This window comes from Tachypleus tridentatus, chromosome 10, assembly GCF_004210375.1.
Source record: "Tachypleus tridentatus isolate NWPU-2018 chromosome 10, ASM421037v1, whole genome shotgun sequence".
Classification (NCBI taxonomy): Eukaryota; Metazoa; Arthropoda; class Merostomata; order Xiphosura; family Limulidae; genus Tachypleus; species Tachypleus tridentatus.
Window position 1 is genome coordinate 32,812,711 of NC_134834.1, and position 21,736 is coordinate 32,834,446.

The 21,736-nt window shown below is 32.4% G+C and overlaps 1 protein-coding gene across 14 annotated transcripts in view; it reads right to left on the minus strand.

Annotated features, from left to right (window-relative positions):
- Positions 1–21,736, minus strand: part of LOC143229017 (protein Obscurin-like) — a 207,836-nt gene that overhangs the window by 110,882 nt on the left and 75,218 nt on the right. For 11 of the 14 annotated variants that reach the window (XR_013015605.1, XM_076460652.1, XM_076460649.1 and 8 more), the window contains 10 exons: positions 20,987–21,157; positions 20,410–20,479; positions 19,560–19,652; positions 18,512–18,604; positions 16,321–16,485; positions 14,259–14,396; positions 13,617–13,779; positions 12,655–12,762; positions 6,869–6,932; positions 2,168–2,346 (listed from right to left, as the gene is read on the minus strand). Coding sequence is in view for 13 of the 14 variants with exons in the window: in XM_076460652.1 (XP_076316767.1) it covers positions 2,168–2,346; positions 6,869–6,932; positions 12,655–12,762; positions 13,617–13,779; positions 14,259–14,396; positions 16,321–16,485; positions 18,512–18,604; positions 19,560–19,652; positions 20,410–20,479; positions 20,987–21,157 (1,244 nt within the window). In the remaining variant the exon portion in view is untranslated. The remainder of the gene's footprint in view (positions 1–2,167; positions 2,347–6,868; positions 6,933–12,654; positions 12,763–13,616; positions 13,780–14,258; positions 14,397–16,320; positions 16,486–18,511; positions 18,605–19,559; positions 19,653–20,409; positions 20,480–20,986; positions 21,158–21,736) is intronic. The other 3 variants (XM_076460653.1, XM_076460647.1, XM_076460655.1) reach the window with 1 other exon arrangement.

Below are 21,736 nucleotides of genomic sequence, written 5' to 3' on the forward strand. Positions count from 1 at the left end.
GGATTTCTCTGAAAGTTCTGGTATAAACCAAGCAGTGTTTTGCTCATATTAAAAACAAAGTACTGTAAATTTTGAGAAATAAGTGGTTTTAATGTTTCATAATCTTCAACTCATTAAAATCAATTAAAAAAATGTTCTCTTTTAAAAGTCACTGAAGCAAAACCATGAGATTCTATTATCTTTGAATACTCACATAAGAATTAAATATTACCAGCACATTTTAAAAAACATTACTTGTGTTATTCCATCAAACAAGATTCATTCTAAAAAAATTAATGTTTCATAGAAAAAAAATTATTTAATGTTTTACTTAATCAAAGCTTACATTCATCATAAACAATATTTTGATCATAAAATCATGTTAAAAAGCTTTCATTTTACATGAATCTTATGTTAAACATTATTCATTCATTTTGCTACAAATATTGTAAGAAAAGTCTGTTTTGATCAAGACATTTAAGTATCTCAGTAAAATAATGTTTCAGTGATACTTCCTTTTTAAATTACATTTATGAGTCCTTTCCTTTGGGATAAATATATACAGTAATTAATATGTTGTACAACACCATAATACTTCACTTTCCTCCCTTAAGATATTTTTCTAAGTAAAGTTTCAATTTTGCTAGTTGTCTTATATCAAGGATATTGTACAATTACAAAAACCCTAAAAGGCATTAAAGAATGGAAAATTCTAAAACAGAATAATTTAGATAATTGCTGTAATTATGATACAATTTAAATTACACTTTAAATACTGCAATTTTTACACAGGTGTTTTAAAACTTAAATTTTCTTTATTACGTCCTATGTTTAGCTTCACCATTAGCAAAAAAAAGTTAATCTGATAATTTTATAAAGTTCCATATATCTTTTACTACCATATCTTACAGGATCTATGTGTTTTTGAATATTTGGTTTTTGTTTTCCCCACTGTTGATACCACATACTGACACAGTAAATAATATGTAATACAAAATGTGGACTTTTGAAAACGTTTGCAGTAACTTAAGTTGCTGGTAAATTTAAAATTTAACATATTGGATCTAAAGTTTTACTTTTAATAGCCTGGCTAATTCACAGAAAAAATTATAAAGTTGTTCTTCCATTAATCAATTTCTTATTGGTGTGTACTTGTGAACTACCAGTGTTCCATATTTTAGTGCTTTAAATTTACTTGTGATATCTGTTAAAATACTCTTATATTCCATTTTCAAACAAATATCCTAGTACATAATACATCCTTCTTAACCCTATTTACTTACTCTGCCTCAAACTAATACGTTTTATTTTTATTTTCCAGTAATACCATGAGTAAACATATTAAACTTGTATATAAGTAGCCTCAAGCAATCTAAGGCTGCAGTACGTTCACTTTATATGAATGTGTTTTAAGATAACTCCTAACGACCAAAACGAAATTTTACTGCATTTAACCCCCCTTAAAGAAACAAACTTAAACATGAGTATAGCATGTTTCATATATATATAATCAATCAAACACAATATAGACTAACTTATGGTAAAAAATAATAATTGATAAATAAAACCTTTGAAAAACAGCTCACCTTTGATTAACAAAATCTCATATTTAAAACTAAAACTTTTTATGTGAATAGCTAAAAGTTTAAATTTGAAAAATATCTTCTGCAGACACTTTTTAGAATTGTCAACATGTACTAAATACTAAGTTCTATGCTATGAAGTATGTAGTTTTTTCGCACATAAATAATTTGTCACTACTGATATGAATAGCCGATTAGCAGCATTGTACTATTGTATTTTTTTATAATTATTGTTTATATTCCAAAGTACTACAGTTTAAACAGGCTTATTGTAACGTTAACTTTTCTGTGTTTCAGTCTGTTTTTGTATTTACATTTATAATATTTATCCATCTATACATTCTTTAAAACTATACAACTAAATATGCAGCGTGCTATGAAAACTTATCGCGATGGTACAGGGGTAGTTTCTAAATAAGTTTCAGTTTTCAGTGCACCACAGATCCACAGCCATGCATTTCTACGTTAAAATGAGAAAAGAATTTATTTGGCAGTGCTAAAAAAACTTAATATGTCATTAGATTTTTAGAAACGATATTCGAATTTTGTAAATCATGCAGACAACATGCCGAAGAACAAAAAATTTTAACTGGTTTCAAAACTACCTTGAACTGTTAACTCCGCATTACATGAAATTTTCCCACTACTGGCACTGGCTACACACGTGTAAACACCAGAGTCCTCTGGCGTTACACGCTGAAAAACTAGTGACAGTGTATCTTCGTCATCGTTAAATGCTACTTGAAATCTCTCGCTAGCTTCAACTTCTTGCCCGTTCTTAGTCCTATTAACAATAATAAAATATTCAGTTATATTATCGATGTAATACTATCAACCAAACGTAGAAAAAGTACAAAATGAAGAAGTGGAATATGCGATACTTACACATCGTAGTAATATGTATTAGGGTGTTCTAGCCTTTTCTTAATTTTTTTTTTTTTTTGTAAATTTAATGAAATTAGCATAAGAAAGGCTAGAACACATAATGTATATATGACTACGGTGTGTAAGTATCACACATTCCACTTCCACGAAAAGAATTAAGCTTTTACATTAAAAGAAAAACCTAACCTTCACCCTATGATCATATCGTTTGGAAAAGAGATTGTAAAGGGTTGCATACACATACCTTATCGTTTTATTTTTAATATAATATTTTGATGTCATACTCCATAAGCAACTGAAACAGATGTAAGCCATGTAACAGTAATATGTTTAGTTGATATTGTAGTTGCAAATAATAGTTAAAAGGTTCAACGAAAAACTAAAGAGAAATTCAATAACTGCACTTAAACCAGGGTTTCTCAAACTTTTGTCATCCACGCCCCCTTTTAATACATATGCTTCCTTGCACCTTTTTTCTGTGTTTAAGGAGTGCCAAGATGTAATTCAAGGATACGTATAAAATTATTATTTTCATTAATAAAAATATATTAAAACTCGACTTTATATTATTGCACCATTTACTCTTACCTTGTGGATTACGCTTCCCAAAAGAAAATTTGGGAACTTATACAAGGGAAACGCTGGGCCTAAACTGTGTACCTTTATACTTACTAAACGATTATTACTAAACGTTGATTTACTAAACGATTAAAATACTGTTGATAAGAAAATAAAATAATAGTGAAGCTATTTAATTCTGTGGTAGTTTGAAGTATTGAAAAAGTATCTTATCAGTAACTAATAGGAATTTGCTCTAGGTTGTTCTGTTGTTGTAGCACAAACGGTCACGTGCTCAAATCCTATTCGCTGTAAAATCCAGAAATTGAATTACCACACATTACTTATAAAAATCGCATGTTTCGATCTCCAAATTTATTATTTATGGGAAAATAATCTATCTCATTTTGCTTGTGCTTTTAACTCATAGGTTTGAATCCCCGTCCCACGAAACACGCTCTTCCTTTCGGGGCGTTATAACATTTTGGTCAATTCCACTATTCGTTAGTAATAGAGAAGCCCTAGAGTTGATGGTGGATGGTGTTAGCTAGCTGCCTTCCCTCGGCTAAATTAGGGACAGCTAGCGAAGATATCCCTCGAGTAGCTTTGTGCAAAATTCACAAACAAACAAATGATACCGCTAATTAACGCAAGAAAAACAACAAGCGTTTTTCCCTGTTTTAAAATAACAGAATTTGTAAGTTCCTGAGAAATTTGTATATTGAAAATAAAGAGAGGAATGAATATATAATGAAATAAGTTAAAGCCTATAATAATTCATGGTTCTTGCAATAACCAAAACAAGTATTTGTATTTATGGGAATGTCACTAGGACTATTTCCCGCTTCTCCAATCTTAGCTATTGATAAAATGAAAGGCAACCAGCCAGAAGCCCCTTGCTAGCCACCATCCAGACTAGAGGACTGATTGTCACTCAAACTAACGCACCCAGAGCTTAAAGTGTGCGGAATATTTTGTGATATCGTATGAATCTGAACCCGGCTCGTCTTTTCCGAAATCAAGAACTCAACCAACCTATGACCCACAGTACAAAAAAAAAAGTTGTATTTGTGATTTCTTATAGCAAATGCACATTGGGCTATCTGCTGAGTCCACTGAGTGGAATCGACCCCCTGATTTTAGCATTGTAAATCCGTAGGCTTACCACTGTACTAGCGGGGGACAGAAAAGAAAGAATTGCTTAATTTATAACTAAATGAAAGGTTTGTAAAAGTGTCTACTGCATTTTATGTGGGAGTATTCAGTGTATACTTTTCTGGACAGAAGTAATTAGATGTGTCAGAAAAAAATAAAACAATGAAATTATATTTTCTTGAGTCCAAAGAAGCAAAAAGCTATTTTTATAGTATTATTTTACGTAAGTAAACTTACTACATTAAATCTTGAAAGCCACACGTATTTGAAATCAACTAAGCATACTTAGGTTACAAAGGATTGTTTGTTTAGGCACTTAATTATTTTATTTGTATGTTTGTTTTGTGTTTTGTTTTTTGCTGACCACAAACTAGCATTACGAGCTCTAAAGAGAACTCTTTGAGCAGCAGAGCAATATTTTTTTCTTTAAGAGTAATATACCTATTCGCAGAGATGTTGTTTAAGGGGAAACGAATTTTACTAAATATACAATCAGTTCTTGAAACCTGCAACTTATGTTGCTTTTTTCGAATAGTTCATTCAAGCACCTTCAAACGCAGTCCTTCCAAGACATTTAGGTTTCTTTATTGTGGTGAAACTGTTTATTTTCAAGTAGTACGAAAATTGTTTACACTACAAACTTTATTTGAAAAACATTCAACATCACAAGTATTTCATAAAATAAACCAACAAATAAACTTTAAAATCTTTTTTAAAAACATAAGATATCACTCTTCCGAATTAAAAGTTGTTATTCATTTCGTCGTTTCTAATTTGTACAATATTTTTCCATCGATAACGGATGTCTATCTTTGTGCAAGCTCTGTCGTCTATCTATATGGCTGATAATTCCTACAGTTCAATTTAAATATAAATAATTTGATACATTAAAACATATACTAATATTGAAAGTTACAGAGAGGATAGAGGGAAAGAAGCTATTCAACACCGTCCAAAACTAACTATTGGGTTACTCTTGTCAGACCACATAATGGGACTTGACCGCTACTCTTATTACGTACCCACGACCACAAAGTGCGGAGCAGGATTTCCGTTTGGCGGTTAAAGAACGTGAACCATGAAACCTCCACAGTCCTACATGATAACCCTGGATATTCCAATTGAAAGTGCATAATATATTTATTAAAGACATAAAATTAAGCGCAATAAAAAAAAACACCTGAGATAAAGTATTATTTCTGAATGAAATTAAACCGTTTTATAGGTTACTTGAAAAATAACAGTTCTTCGTTTCATTTTCCTTATCTCCAAGAATAATAAGTTGACACTTATTACTAAAAAATTTTGGATCCTTGTTTTTGTTTACAAATACGTCATTATATATATGTACACACGCACAATGACAGTGACAATATACAAAACAATGACTAAAAACACTTAATTAAACTTTTACCATTGTCCATTTTTTTCCTTTTAAATCACATAAACTCTTCAGATACTTTATGCCCACAAATTTTATATTAGTACATATAATATATCATTTCTTTCCCCTTTTTTATTTCTTGTTTGTACAGAAATGAAGTAACCAGGGCTTCGAAATTTTAAGTTGGTAGGGGGAGGTTTACTGAAGGAATCAAACTGAAATGCTCAACGACATTAAGTCGTTTACATTAAGTTTACACATTAAACTTGCTCAGATTAAATTGGGCTTCTTATTTTAAAATAAGCCATGCCAGAAGAAGAATCCTTTTATGGCGCATAAAACAAATCACGGGAAACGTGGTTTTTCGTGTAACATAACCTCCAAGACTGGACCTCCTGACTAATGCATTAGATTCTGTTTATTAGAACCGCCTAAAAATGAATCTAAAACAGTATGAATACTTTTGAACACGCTACTTTTTAGTAAGAGAAAGAAAGTTTCGCGGGATTAAGTGAGATAATTAATGTGTTTTTTTGGAAAATAAAGTCTATATTCATTATTATGGAACAACATAATGGATAAAAGTTTCTCTGCTTTAATGTGTCCTTTTAAGTTCACCTATTGTTTATCACATGAGAGTGTAGAAACTTTACTTCATATATACTTATTGTTTCATAATAGCTGATCTAAACTTTATTTTTGATTTCTTTTTTACACAATATTATTCATAGGAAGAGATGAATTTATCAACTAAGCAAAGATTTGGTTTTGAATTTCACGCAAAGCTACACGAGGGCTATCTGCGTTAGCCGTCCCTAATTTAGCAGTGTAAAACTAGAAGCAAGGCAGCTAGTCGTCACCACCCTGTGCCACCACCTCTAGGGTTACTTTTACCAACGAATAGTGGGATTGACTGTCACATGATAACGCCCCACCGCTGAAAGGGCGAGCATGTTTGGTGTGACGGGAATTCGAACCCGCGACCCTCGGATTATGAGTCGAGCGTCTTAACTACCTGGCCATGCCAGAAGAAGAATCCTTTTATGGTGCATAAAAAATAGTATGGCATGGTAATTGGGCCACTTATGATACTTTTTTTCAAAACAATTATTCCTAACCCTAGAATAACATATTATGTCTCCTATGGATTTACATGGAAAATGAGCTATTTATTCATTTTATTAGTTCTTTACACTGTATTAAAACATAAAACTACTCAATATAATAAAAAACGTAGACCCCCTTGATAGCGCGTAGTACTAAAACAAGTAGGTCATTTAAGGATTGACCCACACAAGAAATATGTATATAATTTAACTCTTACCGTGCGAGTTCTGAAGGCTTCTCCGGTAGAGGGCTTGCTGTTTTCTCCTTTGGGATTTCGTCCTCTGAACAAAACAGGCAATATTCCATACTGTCCATTTCATGCAAGATCAAATCTTAATATCACCAAGCTAAAATTCGTCATTCTTTGCAGTTAGAAAAATAAGCGTTTTTTTTTTTTTACAGAACCTTTTCAAAAGGCGTGTTGATTGAACCATGCAAATCCCGTCATTCTTAATCTTGAATACAGGTTTATCAAACTTCTCTTTGTTAACCTGAAGACGACCTAAGAAAGTCGAAACGTTGTTCTCTATCTTAATAAAAGTTTTAATACCCATACCAGCTGTTTTGAGATACATTTAACCTCCTCTTTTCTCCCATATATTTATATGAATTAATGTTAAACCATAATTCTCAAGTTGCGCTTTACGCTAGCAGTAAAAGCTAAAAATCACTATCTTAGATTATTATTTCCTTAATTTAAATACAATGGCTTGTTTGAGACAATGATTTAGATTGTTTTTGTTTTAACGCAAGGCTTTATAATGGGTTGCTTGCGCTAAGTCCATCGTGGGAATTGGATTCCCCGGATTTTAGCAATTTAAATTACAGGTAGGGGGCCATTTTTTATGATCGAACACCAATATTTAGTATTTAGAATGTTCCACTGAATTCGAACTTGTATTTGTTACAGTTAATAAGTGTGAACTGAACAAAAGAACCCAACGCTTTCGCTGATTCTTTTAAAAATATCATTTTTACAGTCTAACCCAAAACATGTACACTACTGGCTTTTAAATGGAACATTATTAACCACTTTAAATCACAAACTAAACTCCAGCAAGTTAGCAGTTCGTGACAGCATAAACGTGGTTTAAAGTTAGACTTAGTATCTCCTTTGAGTGTATTAATACATTTGCCCACTTCATATATATAAATAGAACCGGCCACAGTTATAATTACGAGAAATGTTTTGACGTCCCAATCATCATTCTACTCCCTTTCCCGCCCTACTCCACAAGGAAAGAAAGAAATGTGCTCTCAGATCGTAACTCCAAAACACTGTTTTTAACAATCTGAACTGTTTGGTTACAATAATTATAGTTCTTCATACTGACGTACAGACTTGGGATTGTAGAATGAATTTCGAGCACGGCACAAAAATAGGCTGTTTTGTTTATGTAGGCTATTTCAGTGATGTATATCTGGCTTTAAGAGTAGAAAAGAAAGAGTTGATTGATTATGTATATAAAAGCTCCTGTTGACACCATAGCCAGTCATGCTGTCTTTCCTTAAATATGGTTCCTAAGTTTTAATTTATTTTGGTTTTGTAAAGATTCTCTCTCGTGCCGTAATAGTAGCCGGAAACGTTTCTAGTATTCTGGTGTCAATGTAAGTATTTGAAAACACCTGACTTGTGTCAAGGATTCTGAGTGGTTGTACTGGAGAGTTTCAAATTACAAAAGTTTCTTTGGTGATATATGCAGCACCTCAACGAATGATGGAAGATCTTGAGTCATCTCTATACCACCTACATCAGTCAAGTCCTTATTTGTCAAAAGGTTATGATCAAACAAACTTCCAGTGAATCTTGGTCAATTTCTTTGAGCTTAGAAGTCCCATAAAGGAACCTAAAACTGACTTTAGTTGCTGCTGAAACTTTTCATCATTTTATTACTTAAAGACAGGTTATTCTTTTAGTCAATTACAAACAAGTAGTTTATGGATTTTATGTTTATTGCATTAACATTGTGTTTTGATGCCTATTGCCGTTGTATTACCTGCTTGTACCTGAGGCCGGCCTTGCATATGTTTTCAACCATCATTAAAACAAATGTGAAACATTCACCCCAGCTTTCAACAATGAACTCTTCCAAAACGCCAAAATTTTAGTTAGAAATTTATTCTTCCTTTTGATAGTAAAGTTACAACAGGGTTATCTTCAAAAAATAGTATAAATTTAAAAACGTTTCAAATTAATATGCAAGATTAATAAAACAGCACTGCAATAATGCAACATGCGTTCGTAAACCTGTAGCATGCAAAAAGGCATATATATTTCTTAACTTTTAGTCACATGAGCTAGGCAAAAGCAACGCATTCAAAGCCACTAAAATTAATTCTCCATTCCCGTGTGTACATGCAAAACTAGCACAGAGGGGGAAATATAAAAGTTATGAAATGACCAGTAACAAAAAAACAAACTGAAATTATTTTTTCATGATTTTAATAAAAAATTTGTATACACTTTAGTTATTTTAACAAAATTTTAAACGCTTTAATAACATTGTACAATAATGTTCTTCAAATTTCATAATTTGTTGTTTCTTTATTTTTTTTATTGTCGGTTTGGGTAAAGCGCCCACTAAAGATAAAATATAAAATATAACTCTAGGAAAAAGCAGATTTGAAAACTTTTCCTTTTTTATTGTTGGTCTTCTGTGTTTTTGTATTATTATTATTTAGGAAATTAAATAATTTTGATGCAATATTTTTTACTACACTTGGTCACACCACTAAAAAGTTAACACATAACTGCTTTTCGACTCGGCTTTTGTACAGATTTATTAGTTTCGTTACCTTCTACATAAACCAATTAACCATTTTTAAGAAGATACGCTTGTACACATATCAAAGTATAAAAACTAGATTTTTATAGAAGATTAGGTTAAAATCATTCAAACTGTTGTAAAGAGTCATATATTTAACTACTGTTTTGTTTCTTGTTAAATACGACGCTATTAAATGAGGTATCAGTACTCTACTAGTCGCGGGTATCGAAACCCGATTTTTAGTGTCATATTCGCACAGATTTATCGCTGAGCCACCGGAGAGCGTTATATTATAGTTTTAGTTCAGAGAATAAACAATATATTTTGAAACGTATTTAAATACTGCATCATAACAACTTTAAAGAAATGACCAATTAAAGTTAAAAAGTAGCTAATAAACAGTAAAATACATATGTAATTATAGATTATATGTATATATAGATATATATAATTAGTGTTGTTTTAAACTTACTCTCTCTATCATAAAAATTTCATTAAAGGTGCTGTAATAAACCATACCGTGTCATTTAACATACTGAATAATATTACTCCATAATCTGGTTAGCTGACAACTGCAGTTTCGAATCATTTCAGTTTTCGTCAGGCAAGCTTAGTTGATGGCAAAGAATACTATCAAAACGAGCTATACAGAGGGTTGAGTATGTTATATTAAAACGATCTGAGATGTTAACATCAGCAAATCAAGTGACAAGCAGTGTTCCCTCTAAGCTTTGCGGCAGCATAACAATCAATTAAGTGCTGCGCACTAGAATATTCCAGCTGCGCATATTCTCAGTAATGGTGAAGAATATCAACACGTTGGCAGCCCTAAAGACCCTGACAGTCGATAGACTTAGAGTCCGAATAACCAGCCGGTAGTATTGCAAAGCCGCCTAATAATCCAATGGGGTCGATGGTCTAAAAATAGAACTCCTAAAAAATTGACAGTGAACATCATACACTGCTTTGATACTGGTGTAGATAAAAAAAAAAAAAAACATTGGCGGCAATCCCCCCAATATATAGTCACAGTGGAACGAGATGTATCAGGACTACATTTTGACATTTTTATCGTAAGTGTCATCCATTTTACTAACTGGCATGAGAAAACAAAGAAATATGGATCAACTTGGAGAATATGGACCATCCCAAAAGATACCCGCAACAAGTAGCAGCCAAGTCGTAGTAAGCAAAGTGAAACTTTAGGTTGAAAATATAAATCCACAAACAAAAAGGTCAGTGGTAAAAGACATCCACAATCCTGGGAAAACAGTACACAGTGCAATTATGAAAGGTTTCCTTCTAGAAAAGCGACTAAAATTGTTTTCATAACATATTCATACAATCATCTAATACTTGAAGCTCTAAAGAATGAAACGGGTATTTTTGACATTCATGTGAAGACATGTCGCTCAAGTCGCAATATGCAGAGCTTGTAGATTTATGTGCAATTAGACTGTTGAAACAGGCTCTAGAAACCTGTCATCCTCGTAGAATAAATAGATTACAGACACCAAGAAGGGAGGTCTTGTATACTTTAAACTTGGAAGCCTAATGAGAGGGCTTTTCCCATTAAGAACTACGTTGCAGGGTTATTGTTGATATGCAGGTCGACAGGATCGTGCATACGACATAGAATATAATGACGTAATTGATACTAAAAATCATTTTAATATAATTTACTCGCCCTCTATATGGGTATCTAACTATTGGTGGCAATTTGGCTTCGATTTTACTTTTGCACACTTTTATGCACTTTCATAGCGAAAGTGTTTGAGCCTAATTTTCCCGGCAATAAATATAATGGGAAAGTTTTTTGTTTTCTTTTCAGTTTCCGGTAGCTTACAATGGAATTTGAAAAATGAATAAACAAACAGGTACAAAAACTATTTTTTAAACTTATAAAGTACTTGATGAAACGGTTTTACTTTGATACAGAAATTAAAGCTAACAGTCAACACCGAACACATTAAAAATACACAAAACAATACCTATTTTATGTAAAGAACACTATTCGACAGCAGTTTCATAGAGTGGGTTTTAAAACGTTAGAGTGTCAAACAAATATAAGTAAGGTATAGAAGAAAACGCGTGATTCAACTTGGAATGTGTGATAAGCCCCATCTACCTACGGCAGTTTTAAAAGACGACGTTTAAAAGCGGAAGTTTCCGTTTTGTGCTTCTAAATGTCGTACTTGAATAAAACTTAATAAACACAATCCGAGAGCAAAATATTTACAAACAAAATAACAATATGAAACCAATAATGTCATTTATTCCAACATGCTCTTAACATATTATTAAAGATTGGTTCTGTAAAACAGTGCTTCCTAAACATTTTCAGCTCGGGGCACACTTTTAAGGTCCCAAATATTTTGCAGCACATGCATGTAAGTCCATATGTAATACCCCCCCTGACTAAAGTGAAATTATTGTTATACTGTGTATAAAGGAGATAATAAATCGAATTTGTAATTTTAAAAATTATTAAACTTATAACAAATTTACATCACTAAATAAAAATTGTTTAATAATTGCAAAAATTCCGTGGCACATAGTTTGGAAATCACTGCCATAAAGTTTCAATTGTACGTCTTTTAGACTATTTTTATAACTATGGAGAGACAGGTCAGTCATTCCAATCTTTTTTTTTTATTATTTGTGGTACAATCATAGTAGTATTACGAAATAAAACAGCGAGTAACATCTCTATATAAACGTCCAGGTAAGTCATCAGGTTAACATTGAACGTTAATAGTTTACCAGTGAATAAAATAAGTAAAGAAAAACACTGCAATGAAAAAAATTCGCGAGTAAATAAACCTGTGTAAGGTATCTCGCCGAACTAGAGGTTATTTTTATATTAAAATAAATATTACTTACATATATAAACTAACAATAAAACAACTAGAAAAGTTTAACTGGTTGTCTATAAGTTTGTTGTTTCAGCTGTGTCCAATGAATGAAAACTAAACGAAACTAGCCCATGTTATCGAGTAGCTTCTCAATAAGCCCCTCCCCCAAACAAACAAACAAAAAAGTCAAGTAAAGAGAAAGACATATAAATATACATATATATATATATGAATGGCTTGGTAATGGGAATTCTAGTTTCTCATAACAATGTTTCATACTCTAAAGAAAGAGGCTTAGAAGACAGGTGGCAAAGATTGGTCAAATATATATCAAAATAAGAGAATTTGCTAGCTGGATTAACAAAACCAAAACCTCTTACTTTCTGGTGTCTCACCCGGTTTCGTTTCATCTGGTTCTCCAGGTTCTTGTTGTTTAGGTTTCTTTGACGTCAGAATAACCTCTTCTTCTTCCTTCAGTTCTTCAACAGCTTTAATAAAACAGTGACAAAGAAATGTATATTAAAAGACGTTTACAAAAATATTTTTTTCAATCCTAGAAATCTAATAAAACGAAAATTATAACATATACACAAACCCTTTCACCAACTTATTTAAATATATGTAGAGAATGCGTTGACAACTTTTCCTGTTCATATCTAATGAGAACATGGAGTCAGATTTCATGCCTTCATCCAGGATTTATAAGTACATGTTGGCCTAAACGTTAGAGGAACGTCATAAATGGTAAGTGTAATTTCTTTGAATTTGTACACGAATCAGCAATTCTCCTGATGAAATAAACCTCTTAACTGATCTAGTTTTCAATGACATTCATATCTATAGCGTGTTGTTTGAACAGAGACTGTTGCTAGGAGGTACGTTTCTTCTATGTATGTCTCAATATCCAGTGTAAAAACAGCACTTTTCTTGGCTCTCCAACTTTTCTACCACCTAATCCTATGACACTAGAGGAAGGAACGATCTTTAAGATAGAATTGTTATTATTACTAAGAAGTGAGGTGGCTGGACCAAATAAACAAACTCAATTATATTCGTTTACAATATTAATTAATTAGGAATTAATTAATACTGTACCAGTATACTTAGAGCTTTTGTTGTTATGAACAAGGAAGTATTATACAAAGTATATTGTTGTTGTTTTTTTCAAATACAGATTTATGGCATTTTACCAATAAGTGGAATTATAATACGGCAGGTGATTTAGAGAAAAATGTGTGGATGTAATTAATATAGACTACAAGGAATTGTATCAAGGACACAAAGAAATAACACGAACTCGTATTCTATTACAACTCATGAGGATTAGCAACAAGAGACTTACTAGGCGGCGTGGATGAAACCTTCAAATCTTGACACCAGCTGTCTCTTTCTTCTACTGTTTTAGCTCTTAGAGTGAGTGGAAATCCTGTCTGATCATGATTGGTGTGTTTACAAAGGAGAGCTCTATCATCATTTTCCACCTTGTCTATTTCAACATCAGACAGCTGATAATAAATTGTTAAAAGTATATATATTTTGGAACATGCAGGTATGTTGTATATATATATTATAAATAGTTTCTCACAAAGCAACAATGATATTCCAAGCTACGTATTAAATAAGAAAAATCACCCCATCTTATATTGTTTATTTTATATATATTTACTATTACATACTGAGCCTTTCTAACTGTAACTTTGTGTGGTAGCAGCAAAAATGTACACAGAAACAAACTTTCATTCAATGTGTATGTAAGATACCCCGGACATAAGACTGGAAAGATTTTTGACTTAAAGACTTAAACCAGTTTTATTTCACTTTTGAAAATAAATGATGAAGTGGATTATATGTATTTATAAACGTAAATACTAATCTGTATTATAGATAATAAATAACAAATAACCTCATTTCGTTATTTGTTTTGAAAATAACGTTTTGAGTTTTAGTTTTATTAAAACGTAAAAAAAAATAAGATTCTAGCTACCTTAATGATTCTCTGTAGCATGTACGAATCCTCGTCTTGTTTCGTACGCTTGACGTCTGTCACGAACATTCGACCTCTAAATAAGAATATATACTGTTCTTTTTTTATACCTGAAGGTTCCACCACCTCCAACCAATCCTAAAAAAGGATAAATGCGATGATTTCCTTCCCGTGCAAATTCAGAATAAATTAACTGTTACCATTAAATATGAGTTACTCTCATCTTATGTCAAATTTTTAGCTAAAAATATATAAAAAGTTGAAACCTTGACAAATCTATTATACTTATGTATCCATTTCGTAAATCTCGTTTTATTTGAAAGTTGATAATTATTTTATTCGTGTACAAGATTGCTATAGCCTTCATAATGTTTTGATTAATGGAGGTGAGGTTTAGCGAGTTAAAAGCTAAAAGTTTACATTTCAAAAGGGTGTGGCATCAGAATAAAAATGTTTTTATTTCTCCGTTAGCCCGGCATGGCTAGGTGGTTAGGACGTTCGACTCGCAATCTGAGAGTTGCGGGTTCGATCCTCCGTCACACCAAACATGCTTGGCCATTCAGCCTTGGGATATTGCAATGTAACGGCCAATCCTACTAGTCGTTGTAAAAGAGTAGTCCAAGAGTTGGCAGTGGGTGGTAATTACTAGCTGCCTTTCCTCTACTTTTACATTGGCAAATTAGGGACTGCTAGTGCAGATAGCCCTCGTGTAGGTTTGCTCGAAACTTAAAAACAAATAATTTCTCCGTGAGAAACGTTAAAAATGTTTTCACAGGTTTGATAGGTTGTTTAGGCAGAGAATTCGTAATACAATTTCGTTAGATGGACGATAACTGCCTGTTTAGAAACAAAGTCTTCTGTCTTTAGGTCAATGTTTGTTTGGTGTTCTGTCTTTATGCTGGTGGATTGTGGAAGAGGCAGTTTTGTTATATATATACCTGACGTAATTTGTTAATGCTTAAAATTAATTTTTTTAAATGTCGAGATGTTCTTTGAAGTTTTGCAAATTCTTATAAAATATACATTGTTCTGCATAAACTAGTTTTATTACAATATTTTATTGTATAATGAACCATTCTGTTGAAAGTTTGGAATATATTAAGAGCAATTGACCATTAGAATTGTCTTCAAAAACATTAGTGCTCTGGAAATATCTTTTAAAACATTTAAATGTTGAGTACGTTGAAATAAAACATTTTTAGAGTTTTACTATATCATTATAGACCCTGACGTTACATCAGGTCATGCCCTATATGACAATCGTACAGTAGTCCTTCAGCGTAATTTCCATTGCAAAAGGCTCTGTCGTAACGCTGTCATCTCCAAGGAACATCACTGTTCCTTGAACGCTTTCCAAAATCCACCCAAAGTGCGAAAATAATGGCTTACCAGCACCAGTTTCAATAGTCTGGTCTCATAGAAATCCACAGTCACTGCACACAGCGATTTGACCAATATGTCTTCTTATGGTATAGCATAAATACCAGTTTCATTCTCTAGCTGCTTGAGATATACAACGGTTGAAAGAGAGATATATAACTGGAAGCTTTATATTGATGAACCAATATCTTGTTGGCTTCGTTAGAGGCGAAAATCCTTCTTGATTATACTTTTTGTCGCTAACTTTTATGTTTGTTACAACACGCGACGCTTTTCTTTCTTCTTTTTTTTTTTTGTATACAATAACTGATGCACGACTTGTTGCAAATCTCTTTCTAAATGTTTCTGGTATCCCAAGATGATCAAAATTCTTTTGTTTTCCAGTATCATTAAGGAGAAGTATTATTTTGGAAATTCTAAATTTTCAACCTGAATAAATTATTATTGTCTGAAAGTATGAAACTTTTGCGTCCCTTCCCAAACGCGATCAATTTTCCATACCTTCACACCACCTCAGTAACGCTAAAAAAAAAAAGTCAAAACGTAGTTCTGACACATTCCGTCCCACCGTACTTTACATCGGATGTAGTTTAAGATGAGTTTTTGGTAACTTGCATGTTCCTAAGTGTTCTACCATAACGTGCTCAACCCTTTGTATATTAAAAGTTTACAATAAACTTACATGTCGGATTAATCGACCAAGTTTATTGATGCTGCCTCCATATCCTTGGATGGAGTTCAAATACTTGAGATCGTTCGCTCGTTGGGGAATAGACATCATGAAGTCTAGTGCTCTCTCCAGGTCACTTGTATCTTCGTTGAGACAACTAGTAAATTTTATTAATTCCTATAAATAAAATAAAATATTTTATATATATAATTTTGAATTATACACGAAATATAGATTAACAGTTTTCATCGTGTTTATAATTTTGTTGTTAAAGCATGTCTATACGAATCGGATCACCTTAATAAAAAAACAAACAACAAACGTCATACAAGATGCTGACAATGTCTACCATTACAGGTTATTGGAAGTTAGCTTGGTACTTATAGAATCGAATACAACGAGTGAACTATATTTATATCTAAAAAAAAGGAAGAAATAAAGATTTTTTTGTAAACAAATTATTGATAAATAACCAGTTGTTTGATTTATTTGAAGAAGTGATGTGTTTGAAATAATCTTATTTTAACTGAAATACAACGAGATAACATCAAATAAACAAAAAACACCACGGTAGCAAATGGTATATCACATAACAGACCAATTAGTTTATTACATGATAAAAAAAATATTACGCCGAACGATTTCTTTTAACTAACTTCAACTAAGTGAATTTCCAGAATATGTCACTGGATTGTGTTTGTTATTAATAAGGCTAAGCAAATTCAAATTTTTTCAGTTATTTTATAACAAATTTTAAGAGCGTAAAGAATAATTAATCATATTTATATATAAAAAATTACTTTCCACAAAAACTTCATTTGAAACTTACAGCATGGATAAGTATAACATCATATCGCAATAAATACTTTACAACATAACATTCAATTAAACGCTGAAAACTGGCGAGGGTGTAGAAACTTAATATTTGTAAAAAAACCAAGTAAACTTCAGATGTGGTTTCTTCCATATTCCAATTAATTCGTCCATTTCAAGTTTCAAAAATCAGGAGTGTATACAAACAGCATTTCAAATCTATCTTTTGTCTCCCAAAATTCATTGTCCAAGAATCCTTCCTTAGATATAATAAACACAAGAACTCACCAGTCACTAGAGTATACGTGATTTCTTATTACATATTTTTGGCCTACTGATCAGAACCTCGCCAGATTTTACCATTTATACTATAAGTTTTAAACTATTATACTGGATGTATAAATATTGTTTCAAAGAGGCTCGGTGTGGCCAAGAAGTTAACGCACTCGACTCCTAATCAGAAGGTCGCGGGTTCGAATTCCCGTCACACCACACATGCTCGCCCTTTCAGCCGTAGAGGCATTATAATGTGACGGTCAGTTCCATTATTTGTTGGTAAAAGAGAATCCGAAGAGTTGGCAGTGGGTGGTGATGACTATTTGCCTTCTCTCTAGCTTACACTGCTAAATTAGGGACGACTAGCGTAGATAGCCCTCGTGCAGCTTCGCGCGAAATTAAAAAAAAAATTGTTTCAGAGAATGGTTTGCCTGGTATCATTTAGCACAACTCACGAGTTCTGGTAGTAACAAAAAACAGTGACTTTGTAATACAATTTAACTTTTACTGTTATTATATTTCCCAGTGCTGGCAGCTGGAATGAACTTGAATTAGCTTAAATATACAACTTGATTTTAAGAAGAGGAAAAATAAACTTGCATATTTATTTTGGGGTTCAATTTTAAGTAATAACTTTCTCATATTTAGCTAAAAAGGATTCGTATTAAAAGGATCATATTTTGTTATTTACTTGCATAAATTTAAAAATAATAATAACCAATATATATTTTCAATTAAAGGAAGAGTTTATCTTGGTGAGCCCGGCATGGCCAGGTGGGTTAAGGCGTTCGACTCGTCATTTGAGGGTTGTGGGTTCGAATCCCAGTCGCAACAAACATGCTCGCCCTTTCAGCCGTGGGGGCGTTATAATGTGACGGTCAGTCCCACTATTCGTTGGTAAAAAAGTAGCCCAAGAGTTGGCGGGTGGGTGGTGATGACTAGCTGCCTTCCCTCTAGTCTTACACTGCTAAATTAGAGATGACTGGCGCATATAACCCTCGTGTAGCTATGCGCGAAATTCATAACAAACCAAACAAACCATAACTTTATGAGCTTATGTTTATTAAACCACGTTTACATTTGAAGTACTAACGCTTTAACTTTTATGATATACCTTCAGTAATCGCTGATAATCATTGATTTTCTGCTTAGGAAGTTCAAGGTGCTCAGATAAAGATTTCACGTCTCCGATGTTTTTGCGAAGTTCCTTAAAATGAAATATAACCATAAACTGTAATATCGTTAGAGTTTTTGTGCAAGGCTACAAAATGCACACTGTCCAACACAGGGAACTGAGCCCCAGATGCTAGAACTATAACATTACTTGTGACCAAGTTATGTATTATTTGTAATTACCGTTGTCGTTTCTGAAAATAATAAAGCAAACCTAATTTTACGAATATCATTTTCAGACCTAACACAGGCTGTTTCTTTGTGGTTAAGACTTGAATAAGCACAAAGCTTTACAACGGGCTATACTCACTGCAAGGATCGAACTCAGGATTTTAGCATTATAAGTTTTAAAGCTTACCGTTGAGTAAGCTTGAGAAAAATAGCACACATTGATAATAGAAGTTCATTTAAACTTTTAATTAGCTTAATTCGGTTCCTAAGTCGACATTAAACATTAATATATAGTTTGAATATTTGTTATAAAATATACACAATAAAATCAAAATAAGATAATGGATATAAATTCATAATTTACCCAAATGATTACATAACTCTAACACATTATTTAAATTTAGTCCCAGCCGTGGGGGGCGTTATAATGTGACGGTCAATCCAACTATTCGTTGGTAAAAGAGTAGCCCAAGAGTTGGCGGTGGGTGGTGATGACTAGCTGCCTTCCCTCTAGTCTTACACTGCAAAATTAGGGACGGCTAGCACAGATAGCCCTCGAGTAGCTTTGTGCGAAATTCAAAAACAAACAAACAAACAATTTAAATTTAGTTATAACAGCCACTAAAGAATAATGTTTCTCACCCACCATAAGAATATTGGAAATTAGATACATTGAAAAAAATAATATTTTAGTAGATAATTTAGTTGGGGTTAGAAAATATATGCGTGCGAAATTTTTTACAAACAAATAAACAATACGCAACTTATATTATTCAGCATGAGGTGAAAATCAAAACTGAAACTTATGCTGATCTTACATCAAAATATTCTTTCATTGGTTCAGTTTCAAGGGCTGCTTGAGCTTGTGGTACATCTCGATAGTAATTGACGTGTTTGTCAAAGTCTCGTTCCTAGAACACAGAAATACATGGATGTATTTCAGGTACGTTGGATTAAAGACTTAAAATTTTAACTTTAGAGTACCTTAAAATAAGTTCGTTATATTTATATCCAACATTTGTTTGATTTTATTTAAAACTGAAGGCCTAACGTTAGGCCAGTCTGAAGAATGTACGAGTAGCTATATATAGCGTTGTATAGGGCAAACGTTAGGCCTTAGCCTAGAATTCAAAACATGAAATCAGTGATAACAAAAAACGCAGTTATCGTCATAGTGACGTCCTGCTAATTTGCAAGTAAAGGTCACACTTTTTTCTAAGCCTTTACCGTGTTTGTTTTTATAGGAGCAAAAGTCCAGGATCTCTTTGTTTTGAAATTCAATGGCCTTGACAAAATCGATAAACCAGTAATCGGCCATTATTTCTATTTATTTTGCGAATTCAAAAGACTACACCAGGAGAGAAGCACCTAACAGATGTTTTACGAATGCGCGTAAACCTTTATCCATATACCTATAGATAGCATTTAATGTTAATAATTTAGGTTACTTGTACTTGAACAAAATGCTTGTGGATATTTCATAATTTAAGATGATAACAACAACAATAATACTCATAATTTGAGTAGTTACTACAGCAATTGGCTAAACAAAAAAGTCTGCAAAATAATTTCTTCCTGATAAATATTTTGTGTTACTCTTAAGGATTAATTTTTAATTTCTCAATGAGTGATTAGGGGATAGAATCATATTTAAGATAGATAACTTACCAGCCGTGAAAACGTTATACCCAATTTTTGAGGTTCATTAGAGTGATATTGAACTCCTTTAATAAGAACACTGAAAGTGAAAGATGAAGAATAGATAAAGAGTATACATCAATAGAACATTTGGATGTATTTCTTCAAATAAATAATAATTTACAGAATTCAATTGAAACATTTTAACAGATACGTAATTATTGTGTAAAACACCTGAGTTAGGAAAACAATTAAGCTTTTAGGGCTAATAAAAGTGAAATAATGTTCGACAGACAAGTATGATTTTTAGTTACTTATTACTTATAAATAATTTAAAAAACATAATTATTATAATAGTCATCATTAAAAGCCATAAAAGTATTAATCTAATATACTTAAGCCCTCGTGTTTGTCTTCTTACAGAAAACTGTTTTTATAGATATATTTTAAGCTACTTTCCAAAATAATTAAGATAAGCAACCAAGTTCATAAACCTAATTTAAATATTAACATTTCGCATACAGTTTACGTTTTAAAATAAATACACTTTGCATGAGTTTTCCAGTTTAAAACATTTAACATATCCAGGAAGAAAATCTATACCCACTTGTTGTGGAACTCGCAAATATCTTTGAAATTCGAAAAAATTATGCCTTTTTTATCTCGGATTTCTTTAGGTGTTTGTGGATTGTCCATTGCTGTTAAATAGTTGTTAAGCACATACTGCATATCATTAGCGAATTCTTTCTCAGTATTAATTAGTTCTTTGACCACGGCCCTGAAATAACAAGGAACATATTTCACCAAACACACGAGATATTTGCATGTAACGATACTTAAAAAAAACACACAATATATTAAAGCTTGGAGGAATAGTGAGAATAAACTATATTGATAAATATTGTGTTACTACTGGAAATTCCATATGGATAAAAACAGATATGTGTGCGACGTTTATTAGTTAAACCCAGGTAATGTACGTATTAAAGTGGTAATAGTAGGTTTGGTTTGAATTTCATGCCAAGCTATTCGAGGGCTATCTGCGCTAGCTGCCCCTAATTTAGCAGTGTAAGACTATAGAGAAAGCAGCTAGTCATCACCACCCACTGCCAACTCTTGGGCTACTTTTTTACCAACGAATATTGGGATTGACCGTCATATTATAACGCCCCACACCTGAAAGGGCGAGCATGTTTGGTGTGACGGGGATTCGAACCCGCTATACTCAGATTACGAGTCGAGGGCCTTAACCACCTGGCTATGCCGGGTCCGTGATAGTAGGAAGAAATTAACCATTAATACTTTTGACCTGTTTTGTTTGTTTGTGTTTAAACAGAGATACTCAATTGGTTATCTA